At 36.8% G+C, this 14,888-nt stretch overlaps 3 protein-coding genes across 4 annotated transcripts in view; 2 read left to right on the forward strand and 1 right to left on the reverse strand.

Annotated features, from left to right (window-relative positions):
* Positions 1 to 14,888, reverse strand: part of LOC123309817 (neuroglobin-like) — a 45,525-nt gene that overhangs the window by 18,328 nt on the left and 12,309 nt on the right. For both annotated transcript variants that reach the window (XM_044893092.1, XM_044893093.1), the window contains exon 2: positions 11,331 to 11,643. In XM_044893092.1, coding sequence (XP_044749027.1) covers positions 11,331 to 11,524 — 194 coding nt within the window. In that variant the 5' untranslated portion in view covers positions 11,525 to 11,643. The remainder of the gene's footprint in view (positions 1 to 11,330; positions 11,644 to 14,888) is intronic.
* On the forward strand, positions 28 to 4,355 carry LOC123309819 (von Willebrand factor-like). Its single transcript, XM_044893095.1, has 3 exons — positions 28 to 186; positions 248 to 436; positions 4,084 to 4,355. The coding sequence occupies exons 1-3, from the start codon at positions 132 to 134 to the stop codon at positions 4,287 to 4,289; spliced, it is 450 nt and encodes a 149-aa protein (XP_044749030.1). The 5' UTR covers positions 28 to 131; the 3' UTR covers positions 4,290 to 4,355.
* LOC123309818 (serine protease inhibitor swm-1-like) lies at positions 5,026 to 6,158 on the forward strand. Its single transcript, XM_044893094.1, has 3 exons — positions 5,026 to 5,187; positions 5,414 to 5,596; positions 5,846 to 6,158. Exons 1-3 carry the CDS (start codon positions 5,112 to 5,114, stop codon positions 6,043 to 6,045), a joined length of 459 nt encoding a protein of 152 aa, XP_044749029.1. The 5' UTR covers positions 5,026 to 5,111; the 3' UTR covers positions 6,046 to 6,158.

The raw sequence follows: 14,888 nt of genomic DNA on the forward strand, positions 1-14,888 counted from the left end.
TCGGAATAAATAAACAATTGCAATGTCTGAATGCCAGTTATCGCTAAATATTTGAATAAATGTTCTTTCCGCAATCTTAAATCTTCTATATAATCATGAGTTCAGACGTTATCAAACGCTAGTAAGAAAATATGTTTTCGATGATCATTTCATTCCTGGTTGCCCTCACAATATGTGGAAGCTATGGTAATTTCTCTGAATCGACATTTTTATCATTTGAAAAAATAGTGAAACTTTTTTCTTTCAGGTAATCCGATAGAGTGTCCAATAAATGAGCATCCTACGGATTGTGTGAACGCTTGCCCTACCCCTACTTGCTCTGATCCAAGACCTCCTTCTTGCAATTTCTTAGTCTGCAACAAAGGATGTGAATGCGATGAAGGATATGTACGTACAAAGAAGCCTGATGGTCCTTGCATTCCTATTTCCAGATGTAGTGAGTATTGAATTTTTTTCGATGCCGATTCCTTATGGAAACTTAGCTTATGGTTTTAGTCAGTTTGACAAAAGTAAGGATAGCACCGGTTACGAGGATATATTGAAAAATTCTTAGCCTACTATAGAACCAAACAAAATTTTAATGTCAAAATATTTTATTACTCAACATATTCTCCTCTTCCATTTATTACAGCAAACCTGCAACGTCTCTAGACCTTTCAAAAAAAATGTTTCTTCTTGCTCTGCAAACCAGACCTCCATAGCTTCTATTACCTCCTCGTTGGAAGAAAATTTACGACCTTTTAAACTTTTTTCAGCTGAGGAAAGAGATGATAGTCGGATGGAGCCAAATCTAGTGAATAAATGGGTGTTCTAGTAATTCAAACCCTAAATCACGAATTTTTTTCCATGGCAACATGAAATTTGTGTGCAGGGGCGTTGTCCTCCAAAACAAAACACCTTTGGATAGCTTTCTGCGTCTTTTCTCTTAAATTTTTTTCCGTAGACCGGTCAGTAATGTCGAATAGTAATCTCCGGTTATTGTTCTACCCTTATCCAAAAAATCAATCATGATTACTCCACGGCAATCCCAAAAAACTGAAGAAAGAACTTTTCCAGCAGATTTTTGGACACGAAACTTCTTAGGTCTTGGAGAACCAGAGTGTCGCATTCCATCAATTGTTGCTTTGTTTCTGGATCGTTGAAATGTACCCAAGTCTCATCCATAGTAACAATTCGGTTTAAGAAGTAAGTCTACATCGTTTTCAAATCGAGCATAGATCGAAAGCGATGCTTCAACCCTTGCACGCTTTTGGTCAACATTCAAACATTTGAGGATCCATTTTGCAGCAATTTTTCTCATGTCCAAATTGACGTGAACTACATGATGAACGCGTTCGTATGAAATATTCAGTGCTTCAGATATCCGTTTTAGCCCAATTCGAACGTCTGATAAAATCATGTCATGAACTGCATCGATATTTTCGGAGACTGACACAGAAACTGGCCTTCCCGATCCGTCATCATCTTCAATGGAAAATTTACCTCTTTTGAAGCTTGCAGTCCAATTTTTCACGGTCGCATACGAAGGACATTGATCACCAAGGGTATTAAGCATATCTTCGTAAATATGCTTACCTCTTAACCCTTTTAAATACAGGTATTTGATGATGGCTCGATACTCCAATTTTTCGATTTTCACAATTTCGGTGGACATCTTTTAATTTATTGCTTAACACGGGTTTACTTTTTTGACCTCAAACTTCACACTGACACTTCTAATGAGTTATTGTTCGTTGCTTTGGTAACTGGTCTAGGCTAACTAGATATCAATACATCCTCTTACATACGAGGAAGTGTGGTAACCTTTCAACTCATCGATAGTGAAGACTACAGTGACTCTATCAAACACAGTAGCGACAATTGGAAATTTAGCAAGAATATGGCGGCTTAGAAGCACATATTTCAATGCTATGATCTCTAATTCGGAATACGGATTGGCTCACGTAACGTCACGTGACCAAATCCGCCATATTCTTGCTAAAACGATAAAAAACGAGACCACAATTGTCGCCACTGTGTTTGATAGAGTCACTGTAGTGAAGACTAGAGGTTTGACCTCAGTTTTTAGGATGTTTTCGAGGGCAAGTCTATTCGAAAAGATGGAATCACTGGCCTGCTACTTTCCATTATACTTGGTATGAGTGGAAATTTAAGGATATGTCATCAGATGTTATTGTACACGCCTCGAATATTGTTTTTCATGGATTGAAGATATTTAGTTGGTTCATCCTCACCCTGTATATGTACACCCACTAAATTTCAATCACACCTTTATGCGGATGAATCAACAATCGCATGTCTATCAGCGATCGAGGGGTATTTTTCTCGGGGGTAGCAAATTCGACAGCAGCCACCGTGCTCAGCAGGTGACGGGGTGTAAAATGAGTTTATACCCTCAGATTGGCGTGCACATGGCTGCAGGCTGTTTGCTAGCCGAGTTTCAATCGATAAGACGTTTACACAGACCCAGGAGAATTTTTCACGAGCTGGGGTTTCTGGGCACCAACATATCAGGATAGATTTTTCTTTTTGATATGTGATGTACATCCAAATCGAATCAAATAGATTACAATTCAATACCCTCTGTTTTTTTCGCTTTATCCAGCGATGGAAAAGTCATTTTCATAGATATAGATGCAGAAACAAGGAAATGTCATCGATCGAAGATAATAAATTCATTTAATTTGGTACAATTGAGTCCCAGCTGAATAATTTTTTGTTGAATTGGTGGGGGTGATACTTGATGAAAATCAGAAAATCCATAATTAACCTATACAAACTAAATCACACAATTCTCATTTCTCACCAACATTATTTAACCACGAAAGTGTTTCACCAACACAGAAGCATCTTCAGGTGGATGAAGCTAAACTCAATTATTTGCTTTCGAAGCAGGAGATATACAGAATGGGCCTGAACAGCGGCTCTGTAGGTTAGCAGAATCAGGGTGAGTCTTTGACTCGTACAAAAATTCCAACAATAGATTCTTGAGGTCAAAAGAAACACTTTTTTCCAATAACATTTCTTCCAATTCGGCCCTGATAAAAAGATGTAGCAATTTTAAGCTTTCAAGTTTTCGTAATGAGCTGTGCCACCCCTGTAAAAACAAAGTTACCTTCAGAATAACTAGTTAAATCTGTGACACTACACATCTGTGGATCTTCAACATTTTTAATGGTTTTTCAACAGCGTGTATCTTTTGCACCGAGCTGAAAATGGCGAAGAAAAAAGTGTTTTTTTTTAAATCAAGAATCTACTATTAAAATGTTTGTACGACTCACCCTGTATATCTATAGACGAGAGACTGAGGAAGGGACTCATATTAACCATTATATTCACACATTTTTTGTTGGAAATTATTGATGAAAGAAATGTTTGGCAAAAACCACAAGAAATTCCATCGAGTTGAAAAATATGTTCTCTAAACCATGGGGTTTTTCGTATTTTTTTTTTTTTTTCTGAGAGTATTAAACGATGACCAACATAGTCCCCCACATTCCGCAAATTCATATGGCACGAAAAAATTCAAGCCTGAATGTAACAGCGCTGACAAATGAATTCTTTCTGTATCCTTTTTCTGTGTTTTTCGGCATCGCTCACCTCTGGCCATTCAAGAGTTTCTAAATTACAGCGGAAGTGTGAGTGATAAATTTTTACTTGGCTTTTGATGTGGTAATTTATTTTCTGTGCCCACACGAGCTCTTTTTCTTCAGCAACGGCTTTCCTGTTCACCCTTTTTGTTACGTTAACTCTGAAGTCGGACTTTAGGTCAGTATTGAACCTATAAACAATGATCTGAGATACTTACAGAGGCCCTAATCAGATTTAAATATTTTTTGATAATGTCAAGAATGAGAGTCAAAACTCCTCACTGCTCTGATCAACATATTTCTGATGTTCACATTAGTAGAGTTCCAGAATTACATCTCGGAGGAAAGAGAGCGAGCAGACTTTGCTCTGATTCGTAGATAGACGTTGATCTACGCTCTGATTGGACGGTATTGACGTAACAGATTGAAAAGATGCGATTCTGGAACGAGCCAAATGAGTTTTAATTCTACTTCGTCATACTTTTTTTTGCAGAAAATTGTCTAAGGCCTGGTTTTGCATTCAACGATTGTGGATCGAACTGTTCAACCACCTGTAGATACGTAACAGAGAACCTGATTTGTCCTTTAGTTTGTACACCAGGATGCTATTGCGCAGGAGGAAAAGTTTTAGATGAAGCTTCCAATAAATGTGTTGATAAGAAGCAGTGCATCAAGTCGACTATCAAGCCATGTGATTAGTGAAATGAAATTTTATGATGTATTATTAATAGAATGATTAAATACTCGTAGTATTCAGTTCTCGAATTAGTTTTTTTAATATGTATATTAATTCCTTTCTTTGAACAAAAAAATGAAAATTACTGAACAAATTATGGATCGAAGCAGTTCAATAATAATTTGAAAGTATTTTTGTTTCTGAAGAAAATATTCGCCAGATGATACTTACACTTAAAACGTTATATCATTGCTATGAATTAGTTGTCGAATAGATTCACATCAATGTTTTTCTTCGATTTTTTTGTGATTTCTGATGGAGGAAGCTATTTCGAAATTCCTTTTTACTTATGATGAGAGGAGACCACAAGACCCTCATTGAAAAAAGTACTACAAGTACACCAATGACGATTTTACATCGATCAATATTTGGTGACCTAAAATGAGAACTGTTCTGATATTTTATTTAAATACAATGGATTTTGAGAATATAAATATGTGTCAATCTTTACGTGCTCACTCTTTACTGATAGAGTGACACTATTTTCGATTTTGTTTATTGATTCTACTTTCGGGGAAACATGCCAATGAAAAATCTATTTCCACGAACGATGAAAATAACCTAAATAACATTTCATAGAACAGCTCGTCAAGAATAACGTGTATGGAAAAACTTTGACAAATATGCCCCATCACCTACGTACAAACTTAATTCAAAACATCCGAGGACACATTCTTGGTTATAAATCGAATCATCGGTGGATATTTATCGGACATTCCTTGGAATACCGACATTCCTGACCTTCAAGTACCTACCTATGTATTTTAGGTAAATTCACTTCTCCAATGACCATAAAAGTAATGATGGCTATGATTGCAGTGGTATTATTTGTGAGCCTCATCGTTTTTACATCGGCAAACGGTAAGCTAACAGACAATGAGTTTTTGGTATCTATTTTGAAGTCCATACTAGAATGTGAAGGAATAATTTTGTGCTGTTGAGAAAACACAAACGCAGGTTATTTTAGATTTAGGTAAAGTAGAAAATCTGTGCTTCAATTTTCAATGAATATCCATGGTTGAGAGTTGAAGATCCTGAAATCAATATGTTAATTCGTTTTTTTCACATTTCGGTAACCTTTTTTCAGAAGTGAGACCACTTTGCCCCCCCAATGAACATTACACAAACTGTGTAAACGATTGCAGAGTATGCGCTGATCCAAAGAAAAATCTGTGTAACAATTCTGTTTGCAATAAGGGTTGCGAGTGTGATGATGGATTCATCAGGATAAAGCAACCTGATGGAATGTGCATCCAGAGTGAAAAATGCGGTAAGTTTTATATGAGCTTAGAGCATTTAAATGCACGTCTCTAACTTGGAATAAATTTGGTAAATCAAAGACAGTTGCTCTGTTTTGTTTACATGCTCGGACAGGTCGATAAGTATTTTAAATTACCTACTGAACCATCAAACAATTGTAGAATTTCATTGCGACCCAAAGGCAAAGACATAACCCAACAGAATTTCCGGAATACATTCGAAATATTACCTCAAAATATGATTATACGTTATTTTCCAGTGAACTGTGGAAATCCAGACTTCGAATTCAGGGAATGCGGTTCCAGTTGCAAAACCACGTGTCAGGATGGTAATATCATAAGAAATGTTTGCCCGAGGGTCTGCGAGCCTGGATGTTATTGCAAGGGAAATAAAGTTCTCGACGAAACCGAAAACAAATGCCTTTCGCTGGCAGAGTGCAAGCAGAGGAAGAAGAAATAGGAGAATTTCATCAGCTTGTTAAGCAGCTCAACGCTAAGGGATTATTTTATGTTTAGTTTTATGAATTCCACTTATTTCTGCACTTTTATGATGAATAGAAATCAACAATAATGGTCTAGTGACTTATTACACGTGAAATTTTCATTTCGCCAAACATTATTACCAATAACACAGTGTGATGTATTGAGAAATTAGCGTACTAGAAAAAACTACGACTAAACTTCTCCAGTTGAGCACAGGGATGATTGGAGAGGTATCATAAAGGTTGCATGCATAAACCTGGCACCTTTGGTTCACTTTCCTGTCCTGTCCTCATAATTATTTGTTGTAGAATTGCTGCTATCTTTTTGGCTCGTAAAATTGTAGCCAAATTGGGTACATTTATTGTATTAGCAACACGGCTTAAGAAAACTGCATCTTTGTCAAAATGAGAAGATCGAAAGAAACCATTTAAGCTGTAGAACGACTTGAAAGACTGATGAACAAGTGAAAATTATTGTTTTGTGTTTTGCTAGAGTATAATCTAACCTATTCGGACTCAACCAAACCTTATCTACACCCTGACCATCAGATCTACTTGAAAAATAATCGCAACTGTAAAATATTAACGATTATGTCATTCAATAGGGTAAATAAGTAAGTGAGAACTTGGAATATTTTTATTACAATATCATGGTTGTGAAATGGAATGAGTAAGATCAAAGATAAAACTTCGGATATTAGAAACCGATATGATATGTTCGATCTGTCGGTGAGGGCAACTCATAATGGAAAACCTGATGTAAAACTCAATTGAGGAAAGGCACAAGCAGTATCCGGGACTTTATTCCATCATTACGAAGGAGATCTTTGTTAACCTTAGTATAGAAATCCGATACCACTTCAAAACCCTTGTCGCTAGAAACTTAAATCGATTAAACTTCCTCGTCTTTGAAATCTGAATATTTCGATCCACTATTATATATTCTTTATATATTGCCTTTCTAAGGGCGAGAAAGATCTCACTTTGCAGGAATTTAGATAGAGAGATGCGTTTCCGAAGTCATCCGTCCTTATTCTTGACATGCTTTTAAAGAAAAAGGAAATTGGCTGCTGATTTGATCTGAAAGATTGCGCTAGTGATAACTGGGTTATTTCTGGTACATCTTTGCATCTGTGGAAGCATTTGTTTTTATATTTCCTAAAGCGATTTTTACTTATATGAAAGAATTGGTGCTCCGGACACTAAATAACGTTATACAAAAGCCCAGCTTACGCAGAGCTTTCCATCATTCCCCTACTACTAAGTATGGGTGACACTGCTGTCTAATTTTCCCCTTATAAAGCCATGGTGGTTTTCGAGAATTCGAGGATATATTGATATCTAGTTAGCCTAGACTAGTTTCATGCTTAAAAAAATATTGCGTTACCATAGCAACGAACAATAACTCATTAGAAGTGTCAGTGTGAAGTTCGAAGTCAAAAAAGTAATCAGAGTAACGCAACAAATTGAAAGAAAGAAGATGCCCATCGAAATTGTGAAAATTGGAGTATCGAGCCATCATCAAGTACCTGTATTTAAAAGGGTTGAGAGGTAGGCAGAGTTACGAAGATATGCTTAATACCCTTGGTGATCAATGTTCTTCGTATGCGACCGTGAAAAATTGGACTGCAAGCTTCAACAGAGGTAAATTTTCCTTTGAAGATGATGACCGATCGGGAAGGCCAGTTTCTGTGTCAGTCCCCGAAAATATCGATGCAGTTCATGACATGATTTTATCAGATCGTCGAATTGGGCTATAACCGATATCTGAAGCACTGTATATTTCATACGAACGCGTTCATCATATAGTTCACGTCAATTTAGACATGAGAAAAATTGCTGCAAAATGGATCTCCAAATGTTTGAATGTTGACCAAAAGCGTGCAAGGGTAGAAGCATCGCGTTCGATTTGTGCTCGATTTGAAAACGATATAGACTTCTTAAACCGAATTGTTATTATGGATGAGGCTTGGGTACATTTCTACGATCCAGAAACAAAGCAACAATCGATGGAATGGCGACACTCTGGTTCTCCTAGACATAAAAAGTTTCGTGTCCAAAAATCGGCTAAAAAAGTTCTTGCTTCGGTTTTTTGGAATTGCCATGGATCGATAAAGGTAGAACAATAACCGGTGATTACTATTCGACGTTACTGACCACTCTACGGAAAAAAATTAAAGAGAAAAGACGCGGAAAGCTATGCAAACGTGTTTTGTTTTTGCAGGACAACGCCCCTGCACACAAATCTCATGTTGCCATGCAAAAAATTCGTGATTTAGGGTTTGAATTACTAGAACACCCCCCTTATTCATCAGATTTTGCTCCATCCGACTATCATCACTTTCCTCAGCTCAAAAAAAGTTTAAAAGGTCGTAAATTTTCTTCCAACGAGGAGGTTATAAAAGCTGTGGAGGTCTAGTTTGCAGAGCAAGAAGAAACATTTTTTTTAAAGGTCTAGGGACGTTGCAGGTTCGCTGTAATAAATGTATCCAATTAAGAGGAGAATATGTTCACTAATAAAATATTTTGACATTGAAATTATCAATATATCCTCGTATATGGACTCAAGAGAGTATCGAGCTTTGGGAGACTTATTCTTCAGGATTTTCCAAGCCAAAACAACAATTTAATTTTTCAGAATCGAACTCGTCATTTTCCGTTAATTCCATCTTTCTTTATCGAATTCATATACAAATGTCTGAACTAGAAGAAACACTTACAGTTTCATAAAGTCAACCGAGAAGTTCAGATCTATTCCTTACCTAATCGAAACCTAAGTAGAATCATTTCGGGGTTCATTTCCAGAAAATTGCTTTCTCTTGCACGAAGCTTACCTCTAGGATTTCGAATTCCCGAGAGGCAGCAAAGTGCCTCAAATGGCTGCATCAATATAGTAATGGAATATAAAATATACAGTCGATTCCATCGGAACACTGAGCTCCTTTGAGGAGGCTATCTCGATTATTGAACATTTATGTCCGCTCGAAAGTATATTTTCTGAGAAATTCGATATTGATTCATAAATCTGATCCTAATTATTTTCTTTCTTTCTCTTACGGCTTCCTTTATGCCTCTTTCAAGCGAATAACAGGTGCTACAAATATTAAAACAATTTCCCTGATTTATATTGGAAAAATCTAGTGAATCAATTTTTTTCTCCGAAATTCCATAGACAATATTTTCTTTCATCCAGTAGACCGATTCTAAAAATGGGGTTTTTTTGGTCGCATTTAGGAAACCCTTCGATACAGTATCACGATATTAAAAAGGGTGATTAATAATAGCATATTTCACAAAAAGGAGAATACGATCAACTGGAATGAATGCTTAGGAAACAAGCATGACAAAGAACAATTCCACCAGTGAAATACTATTAGGTTCAAGAAGTAACGATAAAGAACGATCAACATCGAAAAGCAATTCTTGGGGCAATTATGATGGATTCATCAAATGAAATCGAATAGGAAGAATGTGTTTCAATATCCATCATACTTATTGCTCAGGTGAAGTGCCTCTGAACTAATGAAGGAAATTGATGGATAGTGTGTTATTGTCTTCTCATCGATTATAAAGGGTATGTCTAGAACTGTTTAGGTATTTCTAATCGTTCATAAAATTTCTTATTATGTGACGCATCTGAGTAGGTACTCTGTTCGACCTTTTGTAGAAACTGTGTATAAGTACACTGGGCAAAAAAATTAATGCACATTCTAAAAATCTCAATTTTAATGAAAGTTAACTCTACATTGACTTTATAACTTATTTTTTATGTTCTCTCGGGAAGGTTTTGAACGAAACAAGACACATTATGTGGAAGAAAAATTCAGGATTTCACCGAATCTTATGTGAAAGAAGAGAAATGAACAATTTTCAAAATACTGAAATGCTGATAAGTGATTTAATACTTGGTATTTCCACCCCTTGCGTTAATTACAGCTCGGCAACTACGGTTCATACTCAAAATGAGTGGTCTTAAAATGTTCTGATCTAATCCTTCCCAGATTTCTCCGAGTTGGATTCCTAAGTCGTTAAGAGTAGCTGGATGATTTTCTGAACTTCTTAGCCTTCTATTGAGGTTGTCCCAAACCTGCTCAATCGGATTGAGATCTGGACTTCCTGCTTGCCATTCCATTCGAGAGACTTCAACCTCTTCAAGGTACTCCTGAACGATGCGCGCACGATGGGGTCTGGCATTATCGTACATAAAAATGAAATTTTCACCAATGTATGGGGCAAATGGCACTACATGCTCTTCAAGAATGTTCCTTATATACTTATTAGCATTCATAGCTCCATTATCAACGACCACTAGGTCTGTGCGAGCAGTCAAAGATATTCCACCCCATACCATAATCGATCCTCCCCCGAAACCAGTAGTATTCAGGAAATTGCACTGAGCATATCTTTCATGTGGACGTCTATATACAAGGAAACGTCGATCACAATGGTAGAGGCAGAATCTAGACTCATCTGTGAAGAGAACTCTTTCCCAATCGGCCTCTTCACAATGGATATGCTCTCTCGCAAAATCCAAACGTGCCCTTCGATGGGCTGGGGTAAGAGCTGGGCCTCTTGCCGCGACACGAGGCCTTAAATCATATTCTCTGAGGCGATTTCTTATTGTCTGAGTGCTTATTTGCACCTCATGAGTTTGCTCAAGCTGAATTTGAAGGAGGCGAGCGGTTGCAAACCGTTATCTCAACGATGAAACTCTCAAGTAATGTTCTTGAATGGCAGTTGTTACCCGTGGTCTACCCTGTCCTGGTCTTCGGACATTCATAACTGTCTCCCTGAATCGCTGCAACATTCTGGACACACTTGTATGTGAAACTCCAAACCTTTCTGCAATTCTTGTGTATGTCCACCCTTCTTCTCGCAAAACTACCGCTTGGGCACATTCCTCTTGAGTCGAATTGCGTGTTTCGCGTTGCATAGCGATCGAGTGTAGAAAATCAAACGAAAGAAAAACTATTGATCACTAGAATTGATCGAGAACAACTGATTTTAGAATGGAGCTAATACATTCAAAATCTGATAATATCATCTTTTTCTATTTCTGCTGGGAAAAAACATCTATATTGAAGAAAACCGTTGAAAGTGGATAACATATGCATGCATAATTCTGATAAAAATAATTATCATTGAGAACACCTTTAGTTGTACAATAAATTTGAGATTTCCATAATGTGCGTTAATTTTTTTGCGCGGTGTATTTAATTATCAAACAATGAGCTGCTGCTGAAGCAGAACATAGAGTACTCACTTCAAGAACATAGTAACTCCAGTGGACTCCATCGCTCGGCTTATACCTCTCCACGAGGCTAACATGTTGTACTTCTGCTTAGCAGTCAGAGGTAGTCTGTTGTCCACTTGCACTGGAGGTGCTGAAGCCTCTTCAGTCTTTTGGTTTTTCGCCGAACTACCGCTTTTCGCCAACTTCCCCAATTCACAGCCCATCTTGAGGTTCTTCGGAATGGATATGTTCTTATCACAAACACTACGACACAACAGGTTTAGATGACCGCACCGTTCTGAACGCGACTATTGGTTGGCTCTTGTCACAACTGGAGCTGCACCTGGAAAAAAGCAAAATCAAGTTATAGAAATTGGACTTGTGAAAAAATAATATCAATAAGACCTGGCTGATTCCCATGAAATTTGTATAAACCTTAAAAACTGTTTTTGACGAAAGTGAAGTTGAATATTTGACAGGTGTTTTAGAAGACAATCAACTCCAATGTGTTTTCAGATCAAACTTTGCTGAAAAACCTTCTTTATGTTTCAAAGCACCAACAAACTCTGGCACAAGGATCTCTACCTCAGGACACCATTGAGGTGAGCAGTATGTTATAATCTATGTAAGCAAACCCTAACTCAGCTATGTACTGTTTCGAGAATATTTAAACTCCTCGAAGAATATGAAAATTCTCATGAGGAGTCAAGCTGCAATCAGATCATCGCTAGCCAAAAGATGTCCTTCTGCAAGACGTATGCTGATCTTTCCTTCAAAGTCACCTATAGGTAGTGTTATTTCAAAGAACCAATCTTTCCACAGGAAATCACTTTCAAATCAAGTAATATAAAATGAAAGTTTGGATTGGATCAGAACAATTCTGTGTCAATTTAAGAAATAACAGCTTTCGATAAATCAGTATGACCTATTTCAGCTCTATATTTTGAAAACAACATCCTTTAATTTTCCATCTCCTCTATATTCCAAATATGGAATGCATTTCCGGTTGCTGGAAATTACTTCAGTATTGGCAATATCGTAACTTTGGATTACATCCTGTACATAATAAAGGAAACCTTATTGTAGATTCATTACAGAATGGTTTGTTCGAACAAAAACTCAGTGCTCGAAGTAGATGAAAGCAGAAATGGAAATAAACTCCAACTTCATTCATTAAGAATCTTGATGGGCAAATAGCTATTCGACAAAAATGTATTGATCACTCACAACAATGGATTTGTGAATCCTCAGATTGAATGTGAGCAAATAAACCTTCGTTATACCATTTTTTTGTTGAGTTTCATCGCCTTTCAGGTAATGATCAGAAGGAATTGATCTCGAAAGCAGGGACAAACTAGCTCAGTTTTTTCATTTATTTTCTCAATTGTAGAAGCCAATGACTCCTATTAAATACATATTTCATAGTGCCGTTACTTTACTATATAGGGTGTAGATAAATAGTTGCGGGGTGAATCCTTGTCACAAAAGTTGAAGAATATTCTGTGGCAAAATGATTCTGAATGAATCAATTCATTGGGAGACGGTGCTTGTATCTTGACAAATATTCATTGAAAACGTTTGACCTTAAATACTTCTTTAATAAATGAATAAGTGAACAATTTTCTCTCGCTGAGAAAAACATGGTGAAAATTAAGTAACTGAAGAGTTATTCCAAAAGTCAATATTCTACCGAAATGGACGTAAAACCATTATTCTGGAATGTCTGCTTTGCTAGGTGAACCGTACTTTAAACATAAACCACTAGAAATCTGTCTCAGACAACTTTAACAACCCTGGGAATGTCCAAAACTTGTTTTGCCAACCCTGTGTTCGATCAAACTTGATCGAGAAATCAGCTCTCTATTGAGGGATTCACTGTTATTTATTTTCAATCGTCGTAAGCATTCAGAATCATTCTTGTTGTCTCGAATTACAAACTACATCCGTCCTACATTGCTCCTTTTCAACATATTCAGGAATAAAAAAGTTTCAGTGATTTCATTCTAGCAAGCGAAGTCCTGTCGAGTGGTTGACAGGGCAATCAGAGTTTTGTGAAACTCCCTGCTAGTTTGGGAAACATGTTTCGATGTTCCAGGAACTCAACTTCCTTTATTTTGCAGGTTGATTTTGCAAACACTGTAAGCTGTGTTGAGGAAAATTCTTCTATTTTCTAGTCATACAGCGGAAAAAAGATCAGACGCTACTAAAAAACGCGTTTTAAGACTTCTCGTAAATCTGAAATATATTGCCGTTTGATTATATTGATAATATAAACGTTATCCCTCTGAAAATTGTCTTGTATGAGTATTGGATATCGAATCAAACGTTCATAGCTCGGCTAGACAAGAATAAAATTTGAAAATGTAGGATTTTCATTGCGTTTATATAAATTGAGAGCTACCTAACAACGAGCATGAGTTAGACAGGATCGAACGGTTATATTATGGTCATAGCTAGACACATGACTCTTCCACCTCAATTTTAGTGGGTTATTAAGTCCAGATCAAGTGGCGTCCCGTGTAAGTTCGTTTTATATGTCCGTTTATGGGTCATGAAAATTTCATGCCAGAATGTCAATCTGGAATACTGAAAATGCGATGTGTGATGAAATGTGAGTATCCCCCTGTATAGGTACCTCAGTTTTTCCCGTTACGTTAAACGCATTCAGCAATTCTTCAGTGGCTCAACATTTCCGAGAATAATACACCTTAATATGGTTATAAAGTGTGCTAATGAAATATGGAAATGAAGACAGAGCCAACCCCATTATTAAATGTTCTGTACAGCTTTTCCATCATCAAATTTGTTCCGCCAACAAGCACGGACTGCCATTTGAATTTTCACGGAGATAACGTAACGAATAAAAGTTAAATTGACTTTTAAGAATTCAACGACTTTCTCGGAGAAAAATATTCACCCAATTTCCCACATTGAAGTGCGGCACAGCTCAATCGATAAAATCTGCTCTGGATGTAAATAAATCGGAATCACTCTAGAGAATGAAAGTAGATTGAATTTATGTGTCAATTGAGGTTTTTCTCTTCGATCCACGAATAATTCAGGTTATTTTGATCTCAACAGATTTCAAATTACAGGATTTCTGAGAAGTTATTCACGTTATTGGTGCAGCGATAAGTCTATTGATGGTCTATACGAGGATATATTGAAAAATTCTAAGCCTAGTGTAGAACCAAACAAAATTTCAATGTCAAAATATTTTATTACTCAACATATTCTCCTCTTAATTGGGTACATTTATTACAGCTAACCTGCAACGTCTCTAATCCTGTCAAAAAAAATGTTTCTTCTTGCTCTGCAAACCAGACCGCCACAGCTTTTATTACCTCCTCTTTGGAAGAAAATTTACAACCTTTTAAACTTTTTTTCAGTTGAGGAAATAGATGATAGTCGGATGGAGCCAAATCTGGTGAATAAGGGGGGTGTTCTAGTAATTCAAACCCTAAATCACGAATTTTATGCATGGCAACATGAGATTTGTGTGCAGGGGAGTTGTCCTGCAAAAACAAAACACCTCTGAATAGCTTTCTGCCTCTTTTCTCTTCAATTTTATACCGTACAGTGGTCAGT

This window comes from Coccinella septempunctata, chromosome 3 (assembly GCF_907165205.1).
Source record: "Coccinella septempunctata chromosome 3, icCocSept1.1, whole genome shotgun sequence".
NCBI lineage: Eukaryota > Metazoa > Arthropoda > Insecta > Coleoptera > Coccinellidae > Coccinella > Coccinella septempunctata.